Genomic DNA, 24,702 nt, shown 5'->3' with positions numbered 1-24,702 from the left:
AGAACTAAGAAGGGGCGATCCAGCGCTGTCCCACGGTTGTGGATAGAAAGGGATGAGGCCGCTACCAATGTCTCTGTTTTTGTTTGTTCCAATCCAGTTGATGACCTTTTGCTGTGATTCTGGAACTATTGGTTTATATATTTTTTCAGTGATACTAGTTTGGGTGCAGTTGAAATCTAAGGGAAACTTAGGCCTCCAAATTGGAATGTTCTCATGAATTATGACTAATATTTAATTCTCCAACAGGATGTTCACTTGCAAGGTACCTCTTCCCACACAAGTGTAAAAGATGCGTGATTGTATTTAAAACAAAACAAAGTGAACGCTGTCACTGTTCTGCATGTCATTCTGCATGAGCACTTGTTTCCTTAACCGACTCCTGCAGCTACGAGGAGAGAGCTCTGTATCTCGAAGCAGTAATCCAGAACCATCGCGAAGTCATGACGTTTGAGGATTTCACAGCCCAGGTCTTCTCCCCGTCTTCCAGCTACTCCGTCAGCGGAACTGGTGAGAGGCCGCTTTATTCTCCCCTCGTGCCCTCCAAATGCTCGAACCGCAGATGTACACCTGTTTTTCACAGATAAATGCTTTCAAATTTACGAAGCAGCGCGTTCTCCCCCTGAATCCACTAATGAATATCAAAAGGAGTGATGACATTCATTCTAATTTGTTTTGTATCCAAGCTGTTCGCCGGTCCTTTTCTCCCGCCATTCTGTTAACCTCCGCATCCAGCGAGGTTAATGCACTTGTTGTCAGTCATGTGCTCCGGTTCACTTGGGGGTGTGGGTTGTTTGAGAGCGATGCCCGAATCAGTGCTTACTTGTCAAAAAAGAGTTCCTCGCCGTTGAAGCCGTTGCCACTGATGCTTAATGGGGATTATGCTGCTGAGATGCTTGGGTCAGGGATTAACGCGGGAGCAATGAGAGGACAGTGTCCCTTGGCCATGGTGACAGCAGCGCGACGAGCTCGCTTTCTGGAGCGGTCTGCGTCCCCGGGACCATCCGCCGAGAGCAGCACCTGGTGTGGACCTGCTCCGACACTGGCTCACAATCACTTTCACTTATTAGGCCAGTGGAAATTTTCAAAAATGTTGTTTCTAGGTTTTACTCTTTTTATATTTCCAATTTAGGAAAGAAAAAAAAATATGTGCTGGCACTTAAACTGATGATATGATTACTGTGGGGGTTTTTTCCCAGAGTAGAATGACTTGTAAATTTCTGTATGTAATTACAGATTAATTGCCTTTCAGAAAGCAAATAGGATATGGAGTCAATGCACGTTGAAATCCTTGATGAGGGGCTTCCTTCCTCTTCCACTAGGGCGGGCACAACTGTTAGAGGGCCTAATAGATTTCTACCCCGTGTCCGTTGCCTCTGATCGCTGCCTGGCTTCTCCCATCCTGACTTGTTAACAAATATCTTACACACAAAGTGAAAAAAATTAAATTCGGTGAAATAAATCACTTACAAATAAAATCAGCCATGCATCATTGTTGAGCATCGCTGGCTCCAGTCCTGGCCTCCCCGAGCTTTGTCGGGAGATAAGAGGGAGAGGCTGGCCCCGCACGGGGAGCCAGGAGCAGCAGGCAGAAGGCCTGGGAGATAAGCGGCCACGGAGGTGCGGGAGCCGCGAGATTAACATAATCACGCCTCTGCTTCCCTGGCGAGGCGTCCAGAAACACAGGGATGGCCTCTATTGATCTTTGTTGAACTGGAATACTAAGCAACATGAGAAAAGCTTATAACTTAAAGCTTTGATTAATGTTTCTTACATTAAAAAAGTAGAACAGCTGTGAATTGAATTCTTTTATACACTCTGCCAACATTCTATCTAAAAGCAAAAAGAACAAAAATCGGTTTCAAGGGAAATGAAGATTTCATACCCAGTCTGGCTAGAGGTTTAAAATCACTTCAATTTATAGGTGAGAGAACATGAAGGATCTACAGCAAAGCTAGTTTTTTAAAGATCTCATTCAGCTTTTTCCCATCCTCATGAAGTACTGGGACTGAAGTTTTTAGTGCAGCGTAGTTATTTTTTTTTTAATCTCGAGAAGCCTTTTTGTTTTTTAAAATTAAAAGAAATTAAGTCATAACTAGATGTTTCCACTTCTTAACTGTTATGTTCTTAAGGCTCTTGATTAAGATGTTATTGAAACCAACATTGAGGAACTTTATTTTCTATGTATATTTTAGTCTCTATGTAAATTAATTTGCTCTTTCCCAGAAGTTCATAATTATTTAAAGCAGTTCAAATGAGTCCACGTGTAGGCAACATCCTAAGTAAGCCTCTAGGAGTGATTTGGGGTTTTTAAGACTTGCCGTTTGGAGACAGGCTGCTATAAGAATGTCACTGAACAGATAAAGGTTCAGACAGCTCGTTAAGAGTGGGCATGGGAACCTGTATGAAAGGAACATGAGACCAAAGATGAGATATCAAGACAAATGCCAGTCCTTCCTCTTTTCAAATTATTGGCAGCAGCGTCACATGTCATAACACGCAGGGTTCGGGGTATTCTGTGTGGAGTGATAACATTTTCTACGCATACAGCACCAGCCCACGAGCGCGATTATAAGTCTGGACTTAATGTTCTCTTTCAACGCTTTGCGTATCTCCCCACGACACCCATCAGGAAAGAGCTAGAAATGAACTTGGTTTGCCCAGGAATCTGAGGGGTACATTTCTGTCCCATTTACAGGCCCACTTTCAGAACCACATCCTCATTTTCAGACCAGCTTTGCTTTTGAGGAATCCCTATTCCCTGTCGGTTACCACTTTGACAGATGAAAACATTTTTCACTGTGTTTTATTTTCCTGGGACAAGTACAGTCAAACCCAGATGAGCCAGGCAGCTTAAACTAAGAAATTGAGGTGAGGCCTGCTCTTCCAAGCGACAAGCCAGCTGGAAAAATTGACCCTGAGCGGCTTAAGCTCCCACAGCGTTCTTAGGATCCGATCACACCATCTCAGCAGCGGTGTCTTCAGAGCAGGGCCTCAGGCCCCCGCTCACAGGCACAGTCTGAGGAACTCGGGGCTCAGATCTTCTTTGTGTCCTTGCAGCAGGGCCCTGTGGTCAAGCACAGGGACAGTGGCCTGAACACTGTGTTCGGCCCACACTGTACCCTGGGAAATGCCTCCCCTGCTCCCCGGGCTCCCCTACCTCAGCACTGCCGCCTGTCACCCAGGGCAGCCCAGAGGGGCATCTGGACTCACTGTCGACACCAAGACGTAGGACCTTCTATTGTTAGGCTAACAGGTGGGTGCTCAGCTTATTAAAAGAGGTTCAAAACAGCTATTTCCCAGTCAGAAAAATGTTATTTTAAACACCTCCTGCCCTGTATCTCTTCTGCCCATTACTCATGTTGATAACGCCCAGAGCATAAAAGGCATTTGAGCTGACTTTCCCCCCAGCTCTGTAGTTTGCATCTCTTTTGACTCCTTCCTTATTGACCAGCAATTTCTAAAAGGTGACCAGTGATAAAATACGGACTGCAGTGAACACACACACACACACACACACACACACACACACACACACATAAGTACATATCTGTGTTTTATGCGTGTATTTATATGTGCATTTCACACACACACACACATATAAGTACATATCTGTGTTTTATGTGTGTATTTATATGTGCATTTCACACACACACACATACACGGGGGTGAGAGACTAAGTTTGTGTTTTCAAGCATGTTTGCAGGCAAGGGGGTGGCAGCGAGGCCTTTAAAGAGTTAACTGGAAGGGGAGGGACTGATGTAATCACTGCAGCTCATAGCCAAGTGCATCTGTTCACCATGAGGTCATTCTTCTGCATGCTAATGATTTGGAAAATCAAGTCTAATGCTTGACATTATCGGAAAGGCTATAAATAGTACAAATCTTTACTTTTTGGAAGCTGCTCTTATAAACTAAAGGAGAAAAAAAAAGAGGGACTTTGGCGTGGCCTTGAGATTTTTTTTTCCAGAGCTGCTTTAAATATCGTGTCTGGACCGTAAAGTCTTGAAGGAATCCATTTATGTCTGTTGATAAATGAATCCCCAAATCACTGTTACAGTCACAGCTAGCAATTTGGGAGTGCAGGACTATTGGCATGTGTACTTTGATGTCTGATTGTAAGCATTTTCAAGTACCTTGCTCAGAAGTTGACAAAGATGGGTTTTTCTCAAAGAATGCCTAACACCAGGTTAAATGAGGGGTCCTTCTCCGGAAACGTGAATTGACTGCGTTTGCTGAAGATGGCTTTCTGCTTTAATGGTGCTGTCGAGAGCCAGCAGAGGGAGCACAGATCTTTGTTTATTTGTTAGCCCTGCATAAACACATCTGATTTCTCCAGATCTGGTCGGAAGCAATTCCTCCTTCACAAAAGGCTGGATTGTAAAGGCTCCAGGATTTAGAGCAAGTGGAAGGAAATTCCTCACCAGGCCCCATCAGACTCTGCCACTTTTCATGTAGGTCATACTTGGAGCTTAAACCAGATTAGCCTGAGTCGGTGTCAGGCTGCTGCCACCGCTGCAGCTACTGTGCAAGAACGGCAGACTTGCATCTGCACACCCAGGAGGGTGCACTCCTGGAAAGGCTTACTGTGCTCACCTACCTGACGAAAAAGACTTGTCATTCTTTTCTACGACAAAATCACTGTTTTAAGTTTGCAGAAGCTATCAGAGGACCCTGCCTGGGATCGCTGGGTCATTCTGGTGGCCAGTAAGTGTCCCCGTGAGACTGCAGATGTGTTACACATTGGCCCCAAAGTGAACCTGGCGTGTGGATGCTACACAGCCGGATAGCCCACCAGGCTTTGCCTCGAGGAGGAAGCTGCCCCCAGCTCTCACTTGCTAAGAACCCCAATGGCAGGTGTCCTAGCCCTTCTGCAGTGACCCCGTCACGGCCATTTGCTGGGCGGTAAGCCATCAAGTCAGTCAGCAGAAACAGCACAAGGTGGAACTAACTCTAACCCCCCAAAGAGGAAAGGATTTCCCTGTTCGGTGAGGGTGGTCACTTCACAGATTCATTCGATATGTCTCCCTCTTCCCCTCCCACCCTCCCTGTAAAGGTGGTCTGAATAAGGTTTTGCTGGATAGCACTTCTTATGTGTTCGCCTTCCTCATAAATTTGCTGAAACCAGCCAAGAGCATTGTAGACCGTGAAGCTAGAAGGGGCTTCAGGAGACCCCACGTCCAGCCCCTCACATTCTGATAAGCTGCACCAGCAATGAGGAACAACCCGGAGCACCAGCGTCAGCCCCTGCACTCTCTTCTCCTCCTCTCTGTGAGGTCAGCACGCATGTCAGGACAGCATCCCAGGCTCAGAGGGTGACCGCTTCCCTCGGCCCCCGCTGCCCTGGGTAGTCTGTCACCTAACACTAGTTGTTGGTGACCTTGGTCACAGAGCTCCTGACCAGCCAGTGAGAAGGGAGTTTTTCAGTTTAAACAACCCGTGCAGCCTCTCTGGGAGGAGAGAAGCGAACACTGTCTCAGTGTGTCTTTTGGAACCGAGCCTGCTGGGGAAAGCTATTTCTCCTTCTTTGTGGTCCTTCAGGAAGCCTTCATGAGATGAGAGTGGGGTTTGGGAAAGACGCTGACAGGACCGCAGGAACTGGGGCTCCCAGCGCATGCCCTGTGACGCTGTGGGTTCTGTTCCTTCCTGTCACGGTGGCAGTTTCTGCGTTTGTCGGCCAGTACGCCCGTGGGACCGTGAAGGTCTGTGGGGTCACCTAGCAGCTGTAGCTACAGAATCCTTCTAACCGACCACATCGAACAGATCAGGGAACTGAAGCCCAGAGTATGCCCCGACTTCATATAGTCAACAGACGCACATCAGATGCTCCCAGGTGCCCGGGTAGGTCAAGCTCTAGGGCTCCAGGGGGCCGTCCCAAGGCCGCGAGGGGCTTCAACGTTCTGGGGGTGCTAGGAACGCAGCAGGATCCGGGCCCCGAGTACTGGAGTGGAGGGAGAATGTGGAGCCGTCAGCAAGCCTCGGGCCACCCTTCGTGTCCCGGGGTTTGTATTTTCCTCCCTTGGTGCTGGATACAGCGCGGGCTGGCCTGCCCTTGCTCCATCCTCAGATCCCACTGTCTTCCTGTCCCCCGACCCCACGCTCAACACTGGCCAGAACCTTCCAGTTCCAGCCTGGAGCCAGCCTCCCCAGCTGCAAGGGGGATGTGTCCTATCAGAGGCCAGGCTCTGATGTCCCTTTGTCCAGCCTGTGGCCTCAGTCAAGTTCACGTTGCTCTGCAGCCCGTAGTCCAATTCTGTAAAATGGGTCTAACAGCAGTACCTTCGACATAGTACCCAATAATACGAACTGAAGGGCATTCGTAAGGCTCAGCAAGTTAGTATGTGTAAGGGGCTGAGTATAGTGCCCGGCACGTAGGAGCCCTCCACAGACGTCCCCTGGGCGGTCCCCTCACCACCCCGCCAGTCTGGGTTTTTCCTCACTCCGTCTTATGCCACCCTCTTCCCTCCTGTTTCCACATGGAACTTGTGCCTCCTGGTTCCTCCTCTTGTCCTGGAGTCCCCTCCGCCTGCGTTGGCCCGTCTCTTGGGGGGGGGGACGTGCAAACGGGGCCACTACCCATGAGATGCTGGCCAAACATCCCGCCTGTGGGGACCGTCCCAGACGTCAGAGCCACGGCTACAGAGCAGGACAGCCCAGAACTATACTCAGGCCATCCACAAGTGTCCCCCAAATACAAGCTCTCTGATGTTGCCGTCCGTTCAAGAGCTCGGGGCCACCCACTCTGCCCGCAGCGCGCTGGGCTGTATCTGAGCCGCGTTGCCACCTGGCCTGAGAACCACCGACCACCCCGCAGGGGCTGTGAGACCCAGCCGCTCCCTCCCTCCCACGTCACCGGTCGGCTCAGCCTGACCCCTGTACATAGGTCACTTCTTTAGAAACTTAAAATGCATCTTCTTGGACAGATGGTAAAGCATCCATGGGAATTGTTTTAACCCATAGTCCCATACCCGAACCCGGTGGTGCTGGCTCAGCTGTGCACTGGGCCACCCTTGAAGCCATACCATGCAGATGGTCCCTCCACCAGAGATTTGGAGTTTTTGGTCTGGGCATGGGTGGGGACTTGCTTTTCAAAACTAAGCAGTGCTGAGAACCACCGTCCCGCACGAAGGCAATTCTGTGATACTTCCGTCCTCGGTCCAGCTCCCTTTAACTTAGCTCACTTCTTGATTTTTCTCAGCACATGGAAGGCAGGCTTTGTCTTGTGTGTGTTTCTTCTATCTATAATGGGCTGTAATCTCTTTAAAGAATGATGCGTAAGTTTCTTTCTTAAGTCATATGCAACAGGATTACAGTAGAAATGCAGGCAGGAAGGAGTCTGGCTGTTGCTTTAAGGGGTCCAGGTGTCTCTAGACCACAGATGTGTGTGAGGCCTGATGCAGGAGCCAGACCAAACACCTGGAATCGGCTGTCATTCTCCGCCCCCCGACCCTCCTGATCTCCTAGTGAAAGTGGACCAGTGAAGGGCAGCAGGGGCTCTCCGGGTGTGGAGCAGACAGGGCAGCCAGCAGCCTGGTTACTGCACAGACTGGGTAACGCAGCTAGAATAACTGAAACCTGGTTAGGATGCTTTCCTACGTGATATTGAGGGTTTTAAAGAGAATGTTCGACTACCCTGTTTCGCACCACATTTTGCCTCGTGCTTATTCATCCCTTTTTCCTCTAAAACTCCTTTACTCTCCCTGGTGTCAGCTCCGGAAGAGGGAAGCAAGAGATGAGACAAACATCTGTTCCAGTTGATCGGTTAGAAAACAATGTTACCCTCTCGCAGCCGCCCCTGAGCAGGACTCTGCTGCGCGTTTCAGGGGAGCACAGAGGACTCTGGAGACCCTGCACTCTGTCTCTCCCCTTCCCTCCTGGAGCTTGAACTCTTGTTAGGGAAAAGCAGACACTCGTGAATCACCAAAATTGGCTACTTATTAATAAGCGCAGATCAGTTAGCTCCAAACCACAGCTACATGTCACAAAGGTTTATCAAAAAAAAAAAAAAAAAAAGACATTTAGTCAGTGGCTTGGGTCAGTTGTTGAGATTTCCCTGAGCCGGCCTTGCCGTCTGCTTCGTGAGCCTGGAACGAATGGAAACTTGCCTGATGTGTGTCAGTTGTCCCACTCGGCATCCTGCTGGCCAGCCTGTAAGTTTCCCACGCTGGCTGAGATGGGGACTCTGAGAACTGGAAGGCCCGGTGGACAAGAGAATGAGATGCAGAGAGGAAGAAACCAGTCCTTCAGAGCCAGCGGGGGGACCCTCCTGCCCCGGGCAGGCAGGTGCGGAGGCTGGTCCCAGGTTCCCGGGAAAAGGCGGTACCCGAGACAATTCATTCCAGAGTATCGACATGACATTTAATGTGTTCCTTTGGAAGAACTTGAAGCTGCTGCTTTTTCTGTGAAATGCTGCCTTAGGTTTGCCCTGGTTTCTCAGCCTTGCAGGGTTTTAAGTGCGAACGGCACCCTCCTCCTGCCTCACTGTTAAATACGGCCCCCGGGGAGACACAGCAGTTGCCAGGAGATGGTCGGCAGGTACCAAGAATTTTTCTCACAGTTTTTGGAAAAGAGTCTTAAAGCTTATTTGAAATAACCTTGAGAAATTGTTTCGGAAGAGTCTGGGGCTCCTGACACCACAGGTTCACATGCCTTGTGAGCCATGGCTGGGGCCCTCACCTCCAGAAGGTTCTAGCAGGTGGAACACAGACAGCCTCGGCCGTCAGGGTGGGTTCCTGGAAGCCTCGATGGTTTTGCCTGAATTTCTATTTAGCAACAACCAAGGCAGAGGCCAAATGGGACCTCTCTTAGTAACGTTGCAGACAGCTGAAGAAAAAAGGAAGAATATTTTATACCCCCCTTTTCCTGAAGAATATATTATGATAACCAGGAGATAAACCTCTAAATAGCACAGTGGAGAGAAAAACTGGTTCCTCTTTACCCATTGGCCTTTAAAGTCTCTCGAAAGGCTTTAAGGAAGTCCCTTAAAAATGGGAAACATACCAGTCAACTTTGTAAAAAATTAAAAAAAAAAAAAAGATTGCATGAAGCAGACAGCATTGACGTGGCCAGAATTCGTTTCTCAGCACCTGAGAAACCTCGTAGCATCAGTGCAGAGAGTGTGGAGAATGAACAGGCAGAACCCTATCCTCTGACCGCTTCCAGAATATGAATCCCAGCTGCACAGGACACGCTCCACCTACCTGGGCCCCCACGCGGGCCACCCAGCATCTCTCCTCCTGAGCGGGATGGGCTGATTCGTGTGGTCACCTGGGGGTGAGGGAAGCCGCCGGGTCTTCCAGGACCCTCTGGCAAGGTTCTGCCCCGCAGCCCCGATCCTGGGCGGGACCATGAAGCACACACTGCCTTGCGTGGCTGCAGAAGTGCGCCCGGGCAGACGCTGCAGCTGACGTGTTCCCAGCCCTGCAACCCTGCTCCCTAGCTGCGTCCCCAAGGCTGGGATCAGCCCGGTGCCACGTAACACCAGGGCCCTCCGTGACATCGGGCATGACATGCGGCTCTCTGAGGCCGGGCGCTCCTGACCAGGGGTGTCTGCTGACCCAGGAGCATCAGGGACGAGGGTCCCGGAGGATAGAGGTCACCACTGAAGAAAGGAAGCAGCCAGAAATAAGGGTTCTAGGCCACTAGGCTGACTCTACTCTCTATCCCATTACCCAGAGTTGGTGACTTGCTAGAGGCCATATTTAGATACTCGGGTCCAGCTTGGGTCCCGGGACCCGCACACCTTTGATGCAGCTTCAGTAGATGGGGCGACAGTTCCGCTTGATCATCACACAAACCCCACGGGGCCGGGGCCTCCACACACATTCCATAAAGATTGGGGATAGTGAGGGGTGCTAAGGAGGAAAAGCACGAAGGAGGGCCAGGAGTGCTACGGACACATAAAACAGGGGTGGGGTGCACTTGAAATGGGGTGGCAGCGGCGGCCTCCCCGAGACGGTGACGTTTGCGGGAAGCCTTGAGGGAGACAAGGGAGAGGGAGCCATTTGGAATTTGGGGGAAGCGGTCCGGGCAGAGGGAACAGCGCGAGCAAAGGCCCTGAGGCCCATGTGAGGAGCAGCGAGGAGCCCAGCGAGGTGGGGACGGAAGAGCAGGAGATGGTCAGAGTGGCCCTCGACCCAGGCACAGACCTCAGCTGTCACTCTGGTGAGACTGGCAGCTCCCTGGGGGTGTGAGGCAGTGGGTGACATGTTGTGATTCTTGTTTGAAAAGATCACTCTGGCTTCTGCGGGGCGTATTCCTCAGGCGGGGTAAGCGGAAGGCCAGCCAGGTAAAATGCACGCCCATCACCTGGCATGCGGCAGGCACATGGTTCATGTGTGACTAAGGAGTGAACGTGGGTGGTTCAAAAGCTGTTCTCCCCAGACCTTCACTGTGGGCCCACAAGAGAGACCCCTAGAGAAGCCCCCTCAGCCCGGTGCCACGGAATGCAGCCCTAACCCAGCCAGCACAGGTGGAGGGAGCGCAGTAACACCCCTCCTTCAGGGGAACTGGGCGGGATTCTGACCTGTGCTCACCCCTTTAAGACCCCCAGACTCACACCAGAACCCACGAGCTTGCATGAAGGACCACGGTGGGTACCTCTCCATCGTCTGGAGAGACTTAACATGACTCCCAGTTACCCAGAAGGGCTGGGACATGGGGTGAGCTTCCCTGGCATTTCTGATACAAATTGTCTCTAGAACAATCCATGGACAGTAATTCTTTACATCCCCGTGGGGATTTGCAGCTTCCCGTACATGCTTCCCACCGTCTGCCCTCAGCAGAGTAAGAGTGAGCCCTTCAGCAGTTTGGAGCTGTTCTCAGCCTTGGGTGTTTTTTGTTGTGTCAAGGCCAGGGTCACGGCTTAAGTTTCTCCCAAACGAGACTCATCACCCACCCCGAAAGGACCCCTGCTTGTGGGGAGCACGCTCACAGAAGTGAAAAGCAGGGTGCAGGGAGGAGGCCTGCCTTAGAGGCAAAGGCAAATGTTCCTCCCCACAGGCAGAAAGGACGAACGATCTCGGCGCCTTTATGGTCTGTGCAGGGTGTAAGGTGGCAAATGCACCCCCTCTTCGGCACGGATAACTGAGAAATCCAACTGAAAGCTAACCAAAGTATTTCCTACGTTAGAAGTGGGCAGCGCAGGAAGACTTCACATGTAGAAAACAGCTGTGGGCTAAAGCAGCTTCCTTCACATCTGAAGACCAAAGGACAGCTTTTATCCGTAGGACCCAGACAGCCCACTGCACCCTTACTGCTTTCTCAGAGCAATACGGAGAACTCACCGTCCTCCCGCGTGTCACCACAGACGTAACTTCTGTGTTTCCTGGAGCTGTTGATTACTGGGAAATTTAACAAACAATGCCCAGCAGCACACAGAATTCCAGTGTAATCCCGCCTCACCGCCCAAGGCCACGCCTCTCACTGTTGTGGCCTCTCCCGTTGCGGAGCACAGCCTCCGGACATGCAGGCTCAGCGGCCATGGCTCACGGGCCCAGCTGCTCCGCGGCATGTGGGATCTTCCCGGACCGGGGCACGAACCCGCGTCCCCTGCATCGGTAGGCGGACCCCCAACCACTGCACCACCAGAGAAGCCCTCACTCCTGAGTTTTTATAAAACAGACGAAGTTAGAATAAAGCTGGGAGACAACCTTGCAGGGAGGGCAGTGTGTCACCCGAGGGGTAGCGCCATTTGCTCTGCTTTGAGGATGGTTCGCGGCGTGCGGCGCGGCTCGGGAGGACCCTGGCTGGGGCTCCAGCTGAACCCCACAGCTGCCCCCGGCCCCCTGCCTCCCTGGGTCCCATGGGGGATTTCTCCCTGCAACTTGGAGCCACTTCTGTCGTTTCCCTCTTGGAAAGGCTCTGGCAGTAGTGGTGCCCAGGCCAACTTCTATTCTTTTTTGTCACTTTTGAAAAACAACGCTATTGAAATATAATGTGCATACCATACAATTCATCCATTTAAAGTATGCTACTCAGTGCTTTTAGTATATTCACAAAGTTGTGCAACCATCACCACAATCTAATTTTAGAACCTTTTTATCCCTCCTGAAAAACAAAAACATAAACCCACTAGTAGTCAATCCCCATTCCCCCCACCCCCAGCCCTAAGCAACCACTAGTCCACTTTCTGTCTGTCTGGATCTGCCTATTGTGGGCGTTTCGTGTACATGGACTCAGACAATACGTGGTCTTTACTGACTGGCTTCTTTCACTTAGCACGTTCTCAAGGGTCGTCCGCGTTGTAGCTTGTATCGGTATTTTACATGTTTTTGTTGCCAGATAATATTCCATTCCGACCACACTTCGGTTCCATTCATCATGTGGTGGACATTTGGGCTATTTCCACTTTTTAGCTATTGTGAATATTGCTGCTATCAACATTTCTGTACTGTTTTTCCATTTTGAGATGGGAAAAATTCAGTCTGGTAAAATGAGCAGTCTCTCGATGGCCGGGATAGACGGAGATCTCCGTGTTCACGCTCCGTGAGCTAGCTGGAGGGTCGGGAAACATCTTTCTCCACAAGGACCTAACAAGACATTAATTTTCAGTGTTTAGTTAAATACAGTCATAGATGCATAAATGTACATTATAGTCATGGAAGGGGGAGAGAAAAATGCCAGACAAGCGTTTTCAAGAACGTTCCACCCACTGGCCAGGCCCCCGCACAGGTGGGCGGGCACAGTGCACGCACTTTCTCTGCCCGTCTGTCTCTCGGCCCAGCTGCCCTAGCTTTCTGCTTCAGAACCCAAGTTGATGGGCCAGACCAACGACCAAAAAAGAAGCCAAGCCCAGAGCCAGGTCCGGGGCCAGGACACAGCCCCTTCTGCTGGGTTGGAAATTCTGGAAGCCATCCTTGGGCCATTTGGCCATGGTAATCAGGCTGGCTAGTGCCCACTGGCCTTGGGTTGCCAGTGCTGAGTTGAGTGTGTAGGCTTATCCCGTTCCTGGTCCTCAGAGCCATTCCAAGGGGTCTGAATAGCCCAGACAGCTCTCTGATCTCCCGCTCAGTCCGCCTTCCTGCTGGGAGGGTATTTAGCGCTCACCTAAAGCTGGAACCCCAGCCCACTGTTTCTCTCCCTCACCATGGCAGCTCTCAAAACCATTCCCTTCGCTAATTATTATCCTGAACCAGCTCATCATTTCCCACACTGATGGCTCAGTACCAAGGACCCAGGGAGAGCAGCCACTTTTCTTCTCTGACCCTGCCCAGCGTTATCCCGGGGGACAGTCCTGGACGGCAGCCTTGCCTCAGAGATAAGACGCCTGGTGCAAATCCTTGCTCTTTTGCTCTCCGGTGAGTACAGCCAGAGAAAACAGGCCACAGAAAGGCCCACCGGTTTTCGGAAAGCCTCCGACAGAGCTGCATAGAGCACAGCAAATCTCCAACCAAGACGGTGGTTTCCTGTGTCTCTTGAAACCCTTGTGGATATCCAAGTGTCAGAGGAGCCTCACGAGGCCCAAGAAGTAGGACATCTTTCGCTAAAAGCAACTTCTGGAGTCTCCAGACGCCCGCTCTGTGTCTGAGCCGCTGAGTGACCGCAGTTGGCCCGTTGGCATCCAAGTTACTCCTGAAAGGGTCTCCCCAGGGGCGTCTCGCTCAGCTGCTCTCAGATGTGAGTGGGGCCGACTCCTGATTCCCAGCACCACTCACGTGTAAGAAATCTCTGAATTTAAGATACATATTAACCCGTGCAATCAGTGTTTCTCCACCTTTTATTCTTCCTGCCGTACCAGGGAGGCTTCTAAGACATTTTTATTTCCTAATTTGTCTCCTCCCCTGAAACACCACAGAAATACCATTTACCTATATATTCTCTGTACTTCTATCTGCGCTTTATACAAATAAAGAGTAAGATATTTTTGCCCCCCGATGGCATGCCGTTAACTTTGCCACCAAAGCTTTCAAAGGCAGGGGTTTCATCTGCTCTGTTCACCGCTGTCACCTGGAGCCTAGAACAGTACCTGGCACATACCAGGCACCCGGTTGATGAAATAATTAGGGTTGGCGTCTCCCATGCCCCTGGGCATCACGCAGCTCCAAGCACCGTGGTCTCTTCTAGTGTCTCCACCACTGCCCAGGGTGGTGGGTACCTCTTGCTGACCCCCAAGGAGGCGTCAGGAAGCTGACAGCCTGCTCCTCTGTGCCACGCACAGGGGCCCCGCCCTTTGGTAGCACTGTCTGTTTGTCAAGGGCAAGTGACATTTGAGCCCCATGGAATAATTACAGCAGCCCCCAACTGCCTCTGTGTTTGCATCTCCTTAACTCGCCCATGGATTGGCAGTTCCTGAGACATTCTGTCTGGTCCAGCACAGCACACCGGGCTGCATCTGGGGACACACCGGGAGAGGGGCAGGCTGTCCTCATCAGCAATTACAAACAAGCCCTCCATTGTCAGACGCACCATCTGTTTGCTTGCTTCCACCAATCGGCTGCCTGTACGCCCAGCATCACCAGGGCCGAGGGGCTGCAGGGGAGGGGGATCGAGAAGCCCCTTCGTGGGGAGAGGGTCAGCAGCACGGGGCCCTGGGAAGCCCAGCCCCTCCACTGGAGGAAGACCCACCTAGAGATGTCCCACGATTGCCGTCTTCCAGGAGCACATGGTGCGTTGGGGGAAGACAGGCAATCTAGATCATCGCATTGTCTAAAGGTCCCTCAGAAAACATACCAGTCCAGCATCAGGAAGCAACACTGCCCGAGAACTTCCTGCGCCCCTAGAGCTCGATCACCGTGTAAAGAAGGAGCCGTTAACAGTGGCTAGAAATCAAGCAAGACAGAGAAGCCTAGTGCACATCGCGATCAGTTATTTATCCTGAAGTTTCCAATCCCACATAATTTTGGAGGGTGGGGAGGAGTGAAATTTTCATTGATGGCCTGTACAGTACAGCTTCAGAGAAGCCCAGATTTCTTCCGGAGAGCCCCACCTAAGATCTGTCGGTGGTCCCTCCTCCGACGGCATCCGTCTTAGAAACTGGCCCTGGTCACCATGCCTGCCTTGCTGGTGAGGTCAGCAGACAATCCAAGTTTACAACGGCGGCCGGACAGACAGCAGTCCATGTCGTTGATAAATGTCCTTTGTCCAGATATGATGGTGGTCTAGTGACACTGAATTCAGGAGTACTGTGGCGGTTAGGGTGAGGAGCTGTCACCTGACGCGGAAAGAGACTGCGTTTGCTGAGGAAACCCACGTGGGAAATAGGATGGCCGTGGTGACGGGGAAGTTGGGGTAGTTAAGAAAAACTATCACAAAGCATGAAAGAGCTCAGAGCCTCTCTGGGGTCTGGCAGGACTGCTGGGGTCCTGCTACTCTGTGCGCGAGGGTCCAATGTCGTCTCTGCAGGGTCCCTTTCGCAGCCACACTCTGCACAGCACACTGCGTGCTTCCCCCCTGGGGACTGTCACATCGCAGGTGCCACCCGTACTGAACTAACACACTGCGTACCACTCAAAACCTGTAAAATGAAACTTGGAGACATGTAAACTTGTACACTTGGAGGGTGTCAATTATTTTTTCAAGGCATCCATAGAATTCCAATTGCTGGTCTTGAAAACTCTTCTCTTTGACTGTATCTTAGACCAAATATTTAGGAAACATCAGGCAGCAGGGACAGGATACCAAGGTCAGTGCCACCCAGTGTCTGCGGGGCTCCCAAGAGCATCTGTCACACATCCTGGGAGAGCTAACGTTACCTTCATTTCCCACCTATCTGGGTGACGCCAGCTAGAATTCTGTCCTGCCGAGGGACTTGTAGGGGAATTTCCAATTCGTAATGATCTCTGAAACTGCAAGAGCACTCAGGCCGCCCAGGAATAAACGTATTTTTAGCACTGTGCTCATATCAAGTTGGGCTGTGCGTGTGCCAGGCTTGCATTCACTTCATTTTATGTTCTTTCTCTTCAGATACGTAAAGGCCTCGGCGCGGTATTTGTACAAGGTAAGACTGACACTTCAGCGGATTGGCCAACCACCCTGCTTATTCACTAACCCATCTCCCTCCATGGCTGACTCAACGCTGAGATGCCCACAGGTTCCTACCTCCTGCTCTCCTCCACAGGGGCTCTGCCCTGCGTGTCTGCGCTGCCTGCCCACCTGGGAAACCCAGGCTGGCCTTTCTTCGGCCCCTGTGCTCCGGGTGGAATCCCACACCAACACCTGCCATCCCAGAAAATGTCTTTGTCACCCGCCCTTTTGTGTGCGGGGCCTCGGGGAGCCAGCGGACCCGGGGCCGCCCCCTTTTTTGTCACCGAGCCAGGAGGAGCAGGGTCTTGAGATGGGCTGATAAGACGCAGCACGTGCGGGCTGGCCTTTGACCGTTGGCCTTAATGGGGCCTCCGAGGCCTGGGCTGGGGAGGGCAGGTCGTCCCGGGTCTGCTGAATGGAACAGCTGGGAAAGGAAGAGCAGACAAAAGCTGGGGGAATCTCAGAGGGTGGAGAACCCCGGGATTGCTGTGGTTTAGGACCCAGAGGGCAGGCCAGCCACGGCAGGTGTGGCCTCCGTGCGCCTCCCCTTTCTGCCCCGGTCTGGAGTCCAGGCTCTTCCTGTGCGCCCCAGTGGATGGCAGACACCCCGCAGCAGTGCTGCAGAAAAGCCCAGGGGTGGCCTGGGCTGTACCCACTCATGGGCTCATAGGTGGAAGGGAGAGCAGATGATGAGGAAGATGATGGGGCAGGTCAGGGAGCGAGGTGTCATTTATCAGTCGCGTCACCCACAGTGGGGCCGCAGCACAGACGCCGCCACTGCCTGAGTAGATGTGGAGGGGAAGTCAGGGTCTAGAGTTCTTGGTTTAGCCGAAGCACTGCCCACCTCCCGCAGGCAGGGCCACTGCCACAAGGAGCTGACCCTCCAACCCAGCTGCCCTTTCTTAGCCCCTCAGCCACGGAACTGCCCCAACCCCGGGCTCACTGGGGCCAGCCCCCAGGGTGGCACGAGCCACAAAGCCCAGGTGCCCATGTCGGCCGGGCAGAGCAGCTGTACAGTCCCCTCCAGCAGTGGGGATGCGTGCAAAAGCCTTTATTTGCTGGGACCCCGTATCCACACGTGTCCTCCTGCCCCTCCACAAAGGTGGCCAAGTGGGGCTCCAGTGTCCTTTGAACAGACCCCCGGCTTCCAACTCGAGGAAAGGCCGGGTGGGGGCAGCGGCTGTCAGTAGCCAGGAGTGGAATCGCCCCCTTTGCGGCCGGCCTGCTCGGTCCGCAGCTGCCGCCTCCACATCAATCACGGGGTACAGTGGGCACAGCGGGAGCCAGGGGACGGGCCAACAGAAAGGTGGGGACTGGAGGAATGCCGGGGGCATGCAGGGCAGGCTCCTGCCCGGGCGTGACCTTCCCGGGGCACCCGGTGGTGGGTCCACTGCCCTCAGATGCACGAAAGCTGCTTTGCTGCAAGAGCTTCGCAGCTCGTCAAAGTTGGCATCACCCTGCCCACCCGCCACGCCGCAGTGCAGGACCGAGAGGGGCCCCCTCCTGCCTCCCTGGTAGGGGTGGAGGGTTAAATGTTTCCCTTCTGGCCCAGAGGTACTCTCACTTAATATCAGGTCTTTGAACATCACTTTATCTCTTTCATTTACTTGCTTTTTTTTGGGAAGGGGGGTCCCTCTCCCAATCGATCTGATTCCAAAGTGGGTGGGGTGGTGCCTAGTTAATAACGTGAAGTCTTACACAATTCGAAGTGAAGGTATTCAAACTAGAATCGTACCTGGGATTCAGTCAGGGCTGTTCGCCCTGCGGCCCGCTCCCCTGGACTGCATGCTGATGTGATGCCCACCTCTGGCTCCAGGGTGATGGGGCGATGTAACCAACACTGCCTCCACCTCTGATGGCAGTACAGCTCTGCTGCTTTTAGCGAGAGCAGCCTGTTTTCAAAGACAAAAACAGCAGGAGAGAGACCCACAACTCTTCTCTCTGCCGCGACCTTCCTGGGACCAGAGGGAGGAGACAGAAGCCTGGGCTGGGGGACCTTAAAGCTGAATTTCGGAACAGCACCGGGGAAGGTGGTCTCCTTGGCTCCAGGCGTGTTTGCAGGTATTGATTCCAGAGGCACTCCCTGGAAACAATGAGGTCAGATCCGAAAATGACAGAAGATGCTGTGAATAAGGTCACTGCGTACATTAATTTCAAAGGCCAGTAATGACGGAAATGGCAGTAGCCAAAGCCCCAGAAGTGAAGGATGTCGGGAGAAGGTTAGAAAGCCTGCTTTTGAGGAAGCTGGGGCGCAGCCCAGCAGGGTTTAAAAATAGGTTATTAGGAGGGTGGCGAAACGGTCCTCCCTCGAAGCACCGCCCAGGGGACCTGCCTCAGCACCCGCGGCCCGGTGTTGCAGCAGCGGGCACCGGGGTTCCTCCGAGCAGCCCTGGGGACTGGGGGCGCGGCGGGCACGCAGCCTTCAGCTTCATTCCTTTTTCCCTCTGGAGCTAAACAGCTGTAGGCGCTTCTGGACGCATTCAATTAGTCCTGACCTCCTGTCTCAGACCCCTTGGGGAATAATCGAGTTGTAACTCCTGGTGTAAAGTACCAGCATGTAGATCCGTGTAAATAATAACACCGACCGGTCCACAAGCTACCCCTGAAGTTTTTCTTGCTCTTTCATTGACTCTGGGCCGTGCTGCTCCTTTGGCTTCCCCCGTTCCCCGCACTGTCATCAGCGCCTTTTCTCTTCATTCTTTATTGCAGATTGGACGGTAAGGCCCAGTGAATTTCAAAAAGATTCATAGCTCCCTTTATGCTGCAGGAAAGTCCAGAGCAAAGGCTGGGAAGAAAGACCTTGGTCTGTGGGTTCATTCAGCAAATACCCCTGCACGCACAGCTCCGGGCGGGGGTCCAGCCCTCTTCCAGGGGCCGTGGCACGTCCTCCCTCCAACCTGTGCCCACATGGGCCTCCCTCTGCTTCCTTCCAGGGCCCTGGCCGCCAGGCTGAGCCTCCTGCACGGCGCCTCTCGGGGAGTGTGAGACGGCTGAGAGTCCCCCACTTCCCCACCCGAATCCCCAAACCCAGACTCCGGGAACATCGCTGCCCTGCTGGTGCCCTCAGCCGGTCTCCCCGTTCACCGTCTTCTGAAGTTGAAGAGGAATCCCACCGAAATGCTGTGGATCGGACTTTCAAACTAGGCGGTGGCATCTCAGGAACCCTGGGCTTCGAAAGAAGAAAAGAAAAAGTCGCCAACAACCGGAGACTCGCCCACTGTCACGCGGCACCGGTGGGGCTGCCCTAGCAGAGGAAAAAGGAGAAGGTTCCGGGCTTTCCGGGAGGGCGGGGGGCAGCTGACTCTGTCCGCCGGTCGTTTATAAACCCATCATGTCTCACCGAGGGGCCGGCTGTTGGAGGAATGTTCCCTGCCTTGATTTTGCTCATTCTTCTTCTGTTAGGATTTATGGTTAGTCCAGAATTTCATCATCATGGAAATTGGCTTTCCCTAGAGTCTCGAGCCCGGGAGAAGCTTTACCTCCGTTGCTGTGTGTATCCCACCTGGTTCCTGATGCCCGCTAACTGGGGAGCGGTTTCCTGCCCCTGGCCCTGCTGGAGGCCCTCCAGGTGATGATGGTGAAGCTTCTATCACAGAGCGCTCAGGTGATTCTAGAAACACAGGGTCCTGTCCCTGCAAAGCTCCCTTCCAGGCACCTCCGAAGGCTTTGCCCTGTGGTGCCCTGCCGGCAGGGGCCTCACACACGTTTCCTGACACACAGAGCTTTAGGGTGACAGATCCCGAGCAGAGGGTGTGTGATCCCTACTTTGTACCCATTTGCCTCCCCAAGGAAGGCCTGTTGCATCTTTTTTAAAAAAAAAAAGAAAGAAAGAAAGCCCCACCTTCCGTCTGTGCTTGCCGGGCGCTCTTGCTGGGGTCGGTGTGTTGGGTGCAGGCCCTCTGCTTGTCGTCTAGGCCCTCGGGCCATCTGCGGAGTAAGCCCAGGGCTCAACAGGGGAGCCGCCAGCTAAGGGCTTGGAAAGGTCTCCGTGCAGGTGCTTCCCCACCTCTCCACTCTTGCCCTCACCTGTGCACACCCCCAGCCTACCTTGGCCACCTTCCCGCTGAGCCCACTCTCCCGCAGAGCTGCCGTTTCCCCTGACCACCCAGGTCCAGGTGGCTGGGCTGGTACCCGACGTTGGCAGGAGAGGTGGGCAGACCCAGGAGCCAGCCTTGGTGTGGGGACAGTGGAGAAAGGCTTTCCTGGAAGGCGGGGACTTCTAATTCTCGAGGGAGCTTGTTCTTCCGTTTTACAGAGGATTGCAGGTAGGACTTGAGGCCAGGCCCACAGAAAGGGGGAGCTCGAGCACCGCTGAGACCCGAGAGAACCAGGTTCATTCCAAACAGAGGCCGTGCTCTGGGCCGGCCTGTAAACGGGGCCGATTTGTTGCGTTATTGGGGGCTTAGTGGCAACATGAAGGGTGACTGGAAGTGACAGCCCTTTCTGCTGTGTTAGCAGCTGTCACGATTCTGATCTTCCTGGGCACCCCCTCCCCGACCTTAAGTGATGTGGGCTGTCTGCTTGGTGTGCTTTGGCCCACGTGGCTCTGGACTCGGCACTCTCGCCGCTGCTCCGTGGTACCTCATTCCTGCGGGAAGGGCATCACATGCGCCTGGGCTCCCGAGTGCCACGGAAGCTCTAGCTTCTGGGAGAATGTGTCACCTTCAGGCTCTAGAATACCCCTGTTGCAGAATTCTTGGATTTAGTCAGTGTCAGGATTCAGAATCGTATTGAACCCCCCCCCCCCCGGACTCTTGCACCATGATTCCACTTCATCTCCAGGAACCAGTCCTGACCTGGAGTGGGAAATCCGGTTGTAGGTAGCAAATAGGTAGACCTTCCTATAATCCCTAATGATCTTTGGCAGCCCCGTGGCCCTAGAGGACAGCCAGAAGTTCTATGGCTCTTAGCAGTAACAGCTTTGGTTTGGAGATTTGGAACCGGGAGACAGGAACCCTAGCGACCAGTTTTGCTTGCACTCACATGCACTTGAATCGTTCATGTTATTTGGGGTGGAAAATTGAAATGATCAAGTTTTTTTTTTTTTTTTTCACTTAGAAAAGCAAATATCGAGCTTCTGTAATAAATGCCTTTCAGCAAAATTGCCGAGGATCACTCATCCGGTGGGGACCCCACCTGAGTCAGTGCTGACTCGTCACTTCAGTAGGTCAGCCATCTGTAAACAGAAGTGGCCCGAAGTGGCCCAACATAGATAAGACTTGCTGGCTTCCAGGCAGGGCCAGGCCAGTCCCCTCACTTCTCTGCACGCTGATTTCCATCTGCAGCAAAGATGTTGTTCTATAGTCTCACTGAGTAGGTTTTTGTACTTAAAAAAATAGTAATTCCACAAAATGAGGACATTTGAAGTGGTAAAACCTTAAGTAGACAGCAGTGGGGACTTGGAGCTCGGGTAGGCGGCTGTCCCAGCGTCTTCCTGCGGTTAAGGCTGCAGTGCCCGACGGCCACTGGGAAGGAGGGGGTTTCAGCCTTGACTCTATGAGCGAGGCTGGCTTCTGGGACCTTAGCCTTACCAACAAGATCCTGTGGCTCGGCAGACAATGCAAATCACGTCTTCCCGACCTTCCTCAGGTGTGACCACCCATGCTTCGTTCACTGTCCTATCTGTATCATCTGGAGGTTTGAAGGACGCTTTCATGTTTACTGTGATGTCGTAGATGTAACTGTGCTACCTTCATAGCTACTGAAGGGGAATGTCCACATCCGAAGGGAAATTCAGCAGGAAACAACCATGTTGTAGTTGCACTCAGTACCTATGTATGACATACACATTAAGTGAATGTTTTCTTGTGTTTTCAGGTCTACAATATTTAGTACATGTAAATGAGGATGAAATTTGATAAACCTGGTAAATTAAGTTATAGGGTGTCATGTGATTTCTATCTTGCTGTCTCTTATTATTTAATTTTCCTGATGCTCCACACCTGGGCTTATACCTCCATCGGTGTAGACTTTGCCTGTAACCCACTTGGCAGGCACGGTGCCCCGTGGCGAGGGGTGACCCTCGCCCAGAGAAGCACACGGCCCACCGATGGCCACTACCTGACTCTCCAGTTTGCCCTCTGTCTTTAATTCTGATTTACTGTGACGACTTAATAAAGTAGAAACACAGTACTCATGTGCCACGTTTCTCTTATTTTCATTATAGTTTGTAGGAAAATAAAGTTTATCCTGGCATCTAACAAAAGATGGTTTACATTTTTGTCAGACGAAGTTGTTCAAAAGCATTCTTTTGAACCAAAGCCTTAATATGTATCCAGAATGGTAGCCAGTATGGATACAGGGAGGTTTGCCAATGTATTCATGTAAAAATTGACCTCTCAGTTCATACCTTGGAATGCCAAGACCAAGCATCATTGATCTCCTATAGCCAAGTCCCTCCTGTTTTCGTGATTAAATAGCCAGGTGTGTATCAAAGCCCACAGTGAGCCCCGGCCTGGGCTCCCGTCTCTCCAGGGCAGCCTCTGCACCAGCCACCCTTCCAGAGGTCTGGAGTCCCTGACCCTGCTGAGCAAGAGGCCAGCTTTGAGGGTTTGTCTTGTGAAGAAGTGGTAGGAAGGATGTAATAACGCTTCCTGCTGGTGTGCTGAAGCCCGGTTGTGGCCCCCAACTCAGGACTCCAGCCACATTCGGACCACCTGGCCAGGTGGCCCCTGCCAGCATCCTGAGCTACTCCCATGCTCTGGACAGCAGGGAACTTCCAGGACATTAGACAGTCAAGCTTTGTAAAAAGCATCCGTTCGTCCATCTGCAAATATTTGTTGAGTACCTGTTACTTACAAGACATTTAGCGACCTCCACGGGGATCCAGCTGCCTTCCTGGGAGCCGAGTAGAGCCCGAATCCATTTGGCTTTTTTTAGCTTTTGACTGTTAGCGAGAGCTCGCTTGAAGGTATGTTGTGCCTTTAATACTTGGTCCCTCACAAAAGGAAGCTGGACGATTTTATTCGTTACAGAGGCTTCGTAAGATGCTGAGTCCTGCCCAACCCCCCCACCTAGATTCCCATCATGAGGTCTCGGTAGAAACCCATCGTCTGTCTTTTTCAAGCCTCCCAAGCATTCTGATCTGCAGAAGGATTGGGGTTGAGGCGCTTGGACCAGCCCCATCGAGATGCATTGGGCAGCCCTCACCTGCAGTCCCTCCCGCATGTGCATCTTGGAGGGGCCGGGAGTGTGAGGCATTGGGGAGACCGAGAGCGGCTGCCTCAGGGCAGCACCCGCTCTCCTCTCTAGATGCAGATGTTTGTTCACTTCTCTACACCTCTGAGATAGTGCTATGGTCCTGTGTCTGTGTATAAACTAAATCGGGGCCACTTGATTTGTTAAACAGTGTATGTCAAGGGGAACTATTATCGTTCACCTTCTTTCTATAGATGGCAATGGTTTTAATTGCCTTTCATTTTTCAAATCAAAAAGTGGAAGTCATGAATGTGGAGCCCAGTGGACGTGCTCTGATGCACCCGGCTCACCGAGGCCCAACTGTCTAGTCGGAAGGGCCATCCCTCCACTCCCACCACCTCCTTCTACAGCTGTTGAAACCCAGGCTCCCTGGAGCCCCGCAGCTGGAAAGTGGGGCTCCAGGCAGGGGCCCCATTTCTTGATGACACTTACCTCAGCAGCAGTCGCTGTTCTTAACCAGTGTACGCGTTCCTTTCGGCTTCGTGAAAATGTAGCTTCGTGTTCCTTTCAGCCACCAGGCACGTTTCCCTGAGGCCAAGTCTGAAGCCACCTGGCAGTCCTCACGCAGACCAGGCCCAACGAAGACCAGGGAACTTGTTTCCTGGGAGACCCTCCCTGTGGGCAGAGAAGAGGACGCCGGGCCTGGCCTTTCCCTTGGGCCCCAGGAACTGCTGGATGGTACCTCTCTGGAAAGATGAATTTGCTCACATCTTCAGATCTGAACGAAGATCTGGCGAAGAACCGGCGCGAGAGCAGGCTTCCCAAGCTTGGTGGCGGTGATGCCTGGGCAGCCCTGCCACCCTCTGGAAGGACCCTCTGCTCTCTGCACACACATATCCTCAGAGTCATTGAGCACTCGGGGAAGTTTGGCCAAAATTTTCTGTTCATTGTCTCCTGAAAAAAAGTTCTATGTTCAGGAGTTCAAGGGAAAGGAGGGAAAGACACATCAATGGCCTCACATGCCCTTAGGGTGGCCCTCGAGTGCAGTGGAAAGAAGCCTGCTCCCAAGACCTACATCAGAGGTTCTTTGTACTCAGCTCCAGCCACACCTCCTGCCCCAGATAACAAAGCATGGCCAGCTGACACCCCAGGGAGTCAGGGGCATCTATAATCATAGGAATACTCTCTTCCCCAAATCAAATGCTCTCCAACTCGCCCTCCACTACAATCCAACAGCAGCAACAAAAGCATCTGAAATGACATCATCTGAAGTGATACTTTCTGAGCAATATTAAAGAACTTTCTGGAATTGGAGATTACATCCTTTTTGTCGTGAACATTTTAATTGAAAAATACTTCTGCTACCTAAGTCTCCACTAGCCTATGTTAAATTGGATGAGATGAAAGGGGTGAGAATTTATAACCAGTTGTCATGGTAAGAAATATTTGTCTGGAAGATTCTGCCTCTTACAGAACAAAGGAGAAATTAGGAATTCTCCCTGGCGGTCCAGTGGTTAGGACTCTGTGCTTTCACTGCCGAGGGCGCGGGTTCGATCCCTGGTCGGGGAACTAAGATCCCACAAGCTGCACGTTGCGGCCAAAAAA

General features: G+C 52.4%; 1 protein-coding gene across 3 annotated transcripts in view; it reads left to right on the top strand.

Moving 5' to 3' along the window:
• RALGAPA2 (Ral GTPase activating protein catalytic subunit alpha 2) overlaps nucleotides 1–22,062 on the top strand; it is a 282,250-nt gene extending 260,188 nt beyond the window's left edge. For 2 of the 3 annotated variants that reach the window (XM_082857546.1, XM_082857550.1), the window contains one exon: nucleotides 386–672. In XM_082857546.1, the coding sequence (XP_082713672.1) occupies nucleotides 386–584 (199 nt within the window). In that variant the 3' untranslated portion in view covers nucleotides 585–672. Of the gene's footprint in view, nucleotides 1–385; nucleotides 673–15,900; nucleotides 15,935–18,893 lie in introns of those variants that run through there. The other variant, XM_082857547.1, reaches the window with a different exon arrangement.
• Nucleotides 22,063–24,702: the final 2,640 nt, after the last annotated feature.

The sequence above is a fragment of the Leucopleurus acutus genome (assembly GCF_964270905.1).
Source record: "Leucopleurus acutus genome assembly, chromosome: 16".
In the NCBI taxonomy this organism is placed as follows: domain Eukaryota; kingdom Metazoa; phylum Chordata; class Mammalia; order Artiodactyla; family Delphinidae; genus Leucopleurus; species Leucopleurus acutus.
This window is presented reverse-complemented; position numbering and strand designations above follow the sequence as displayed.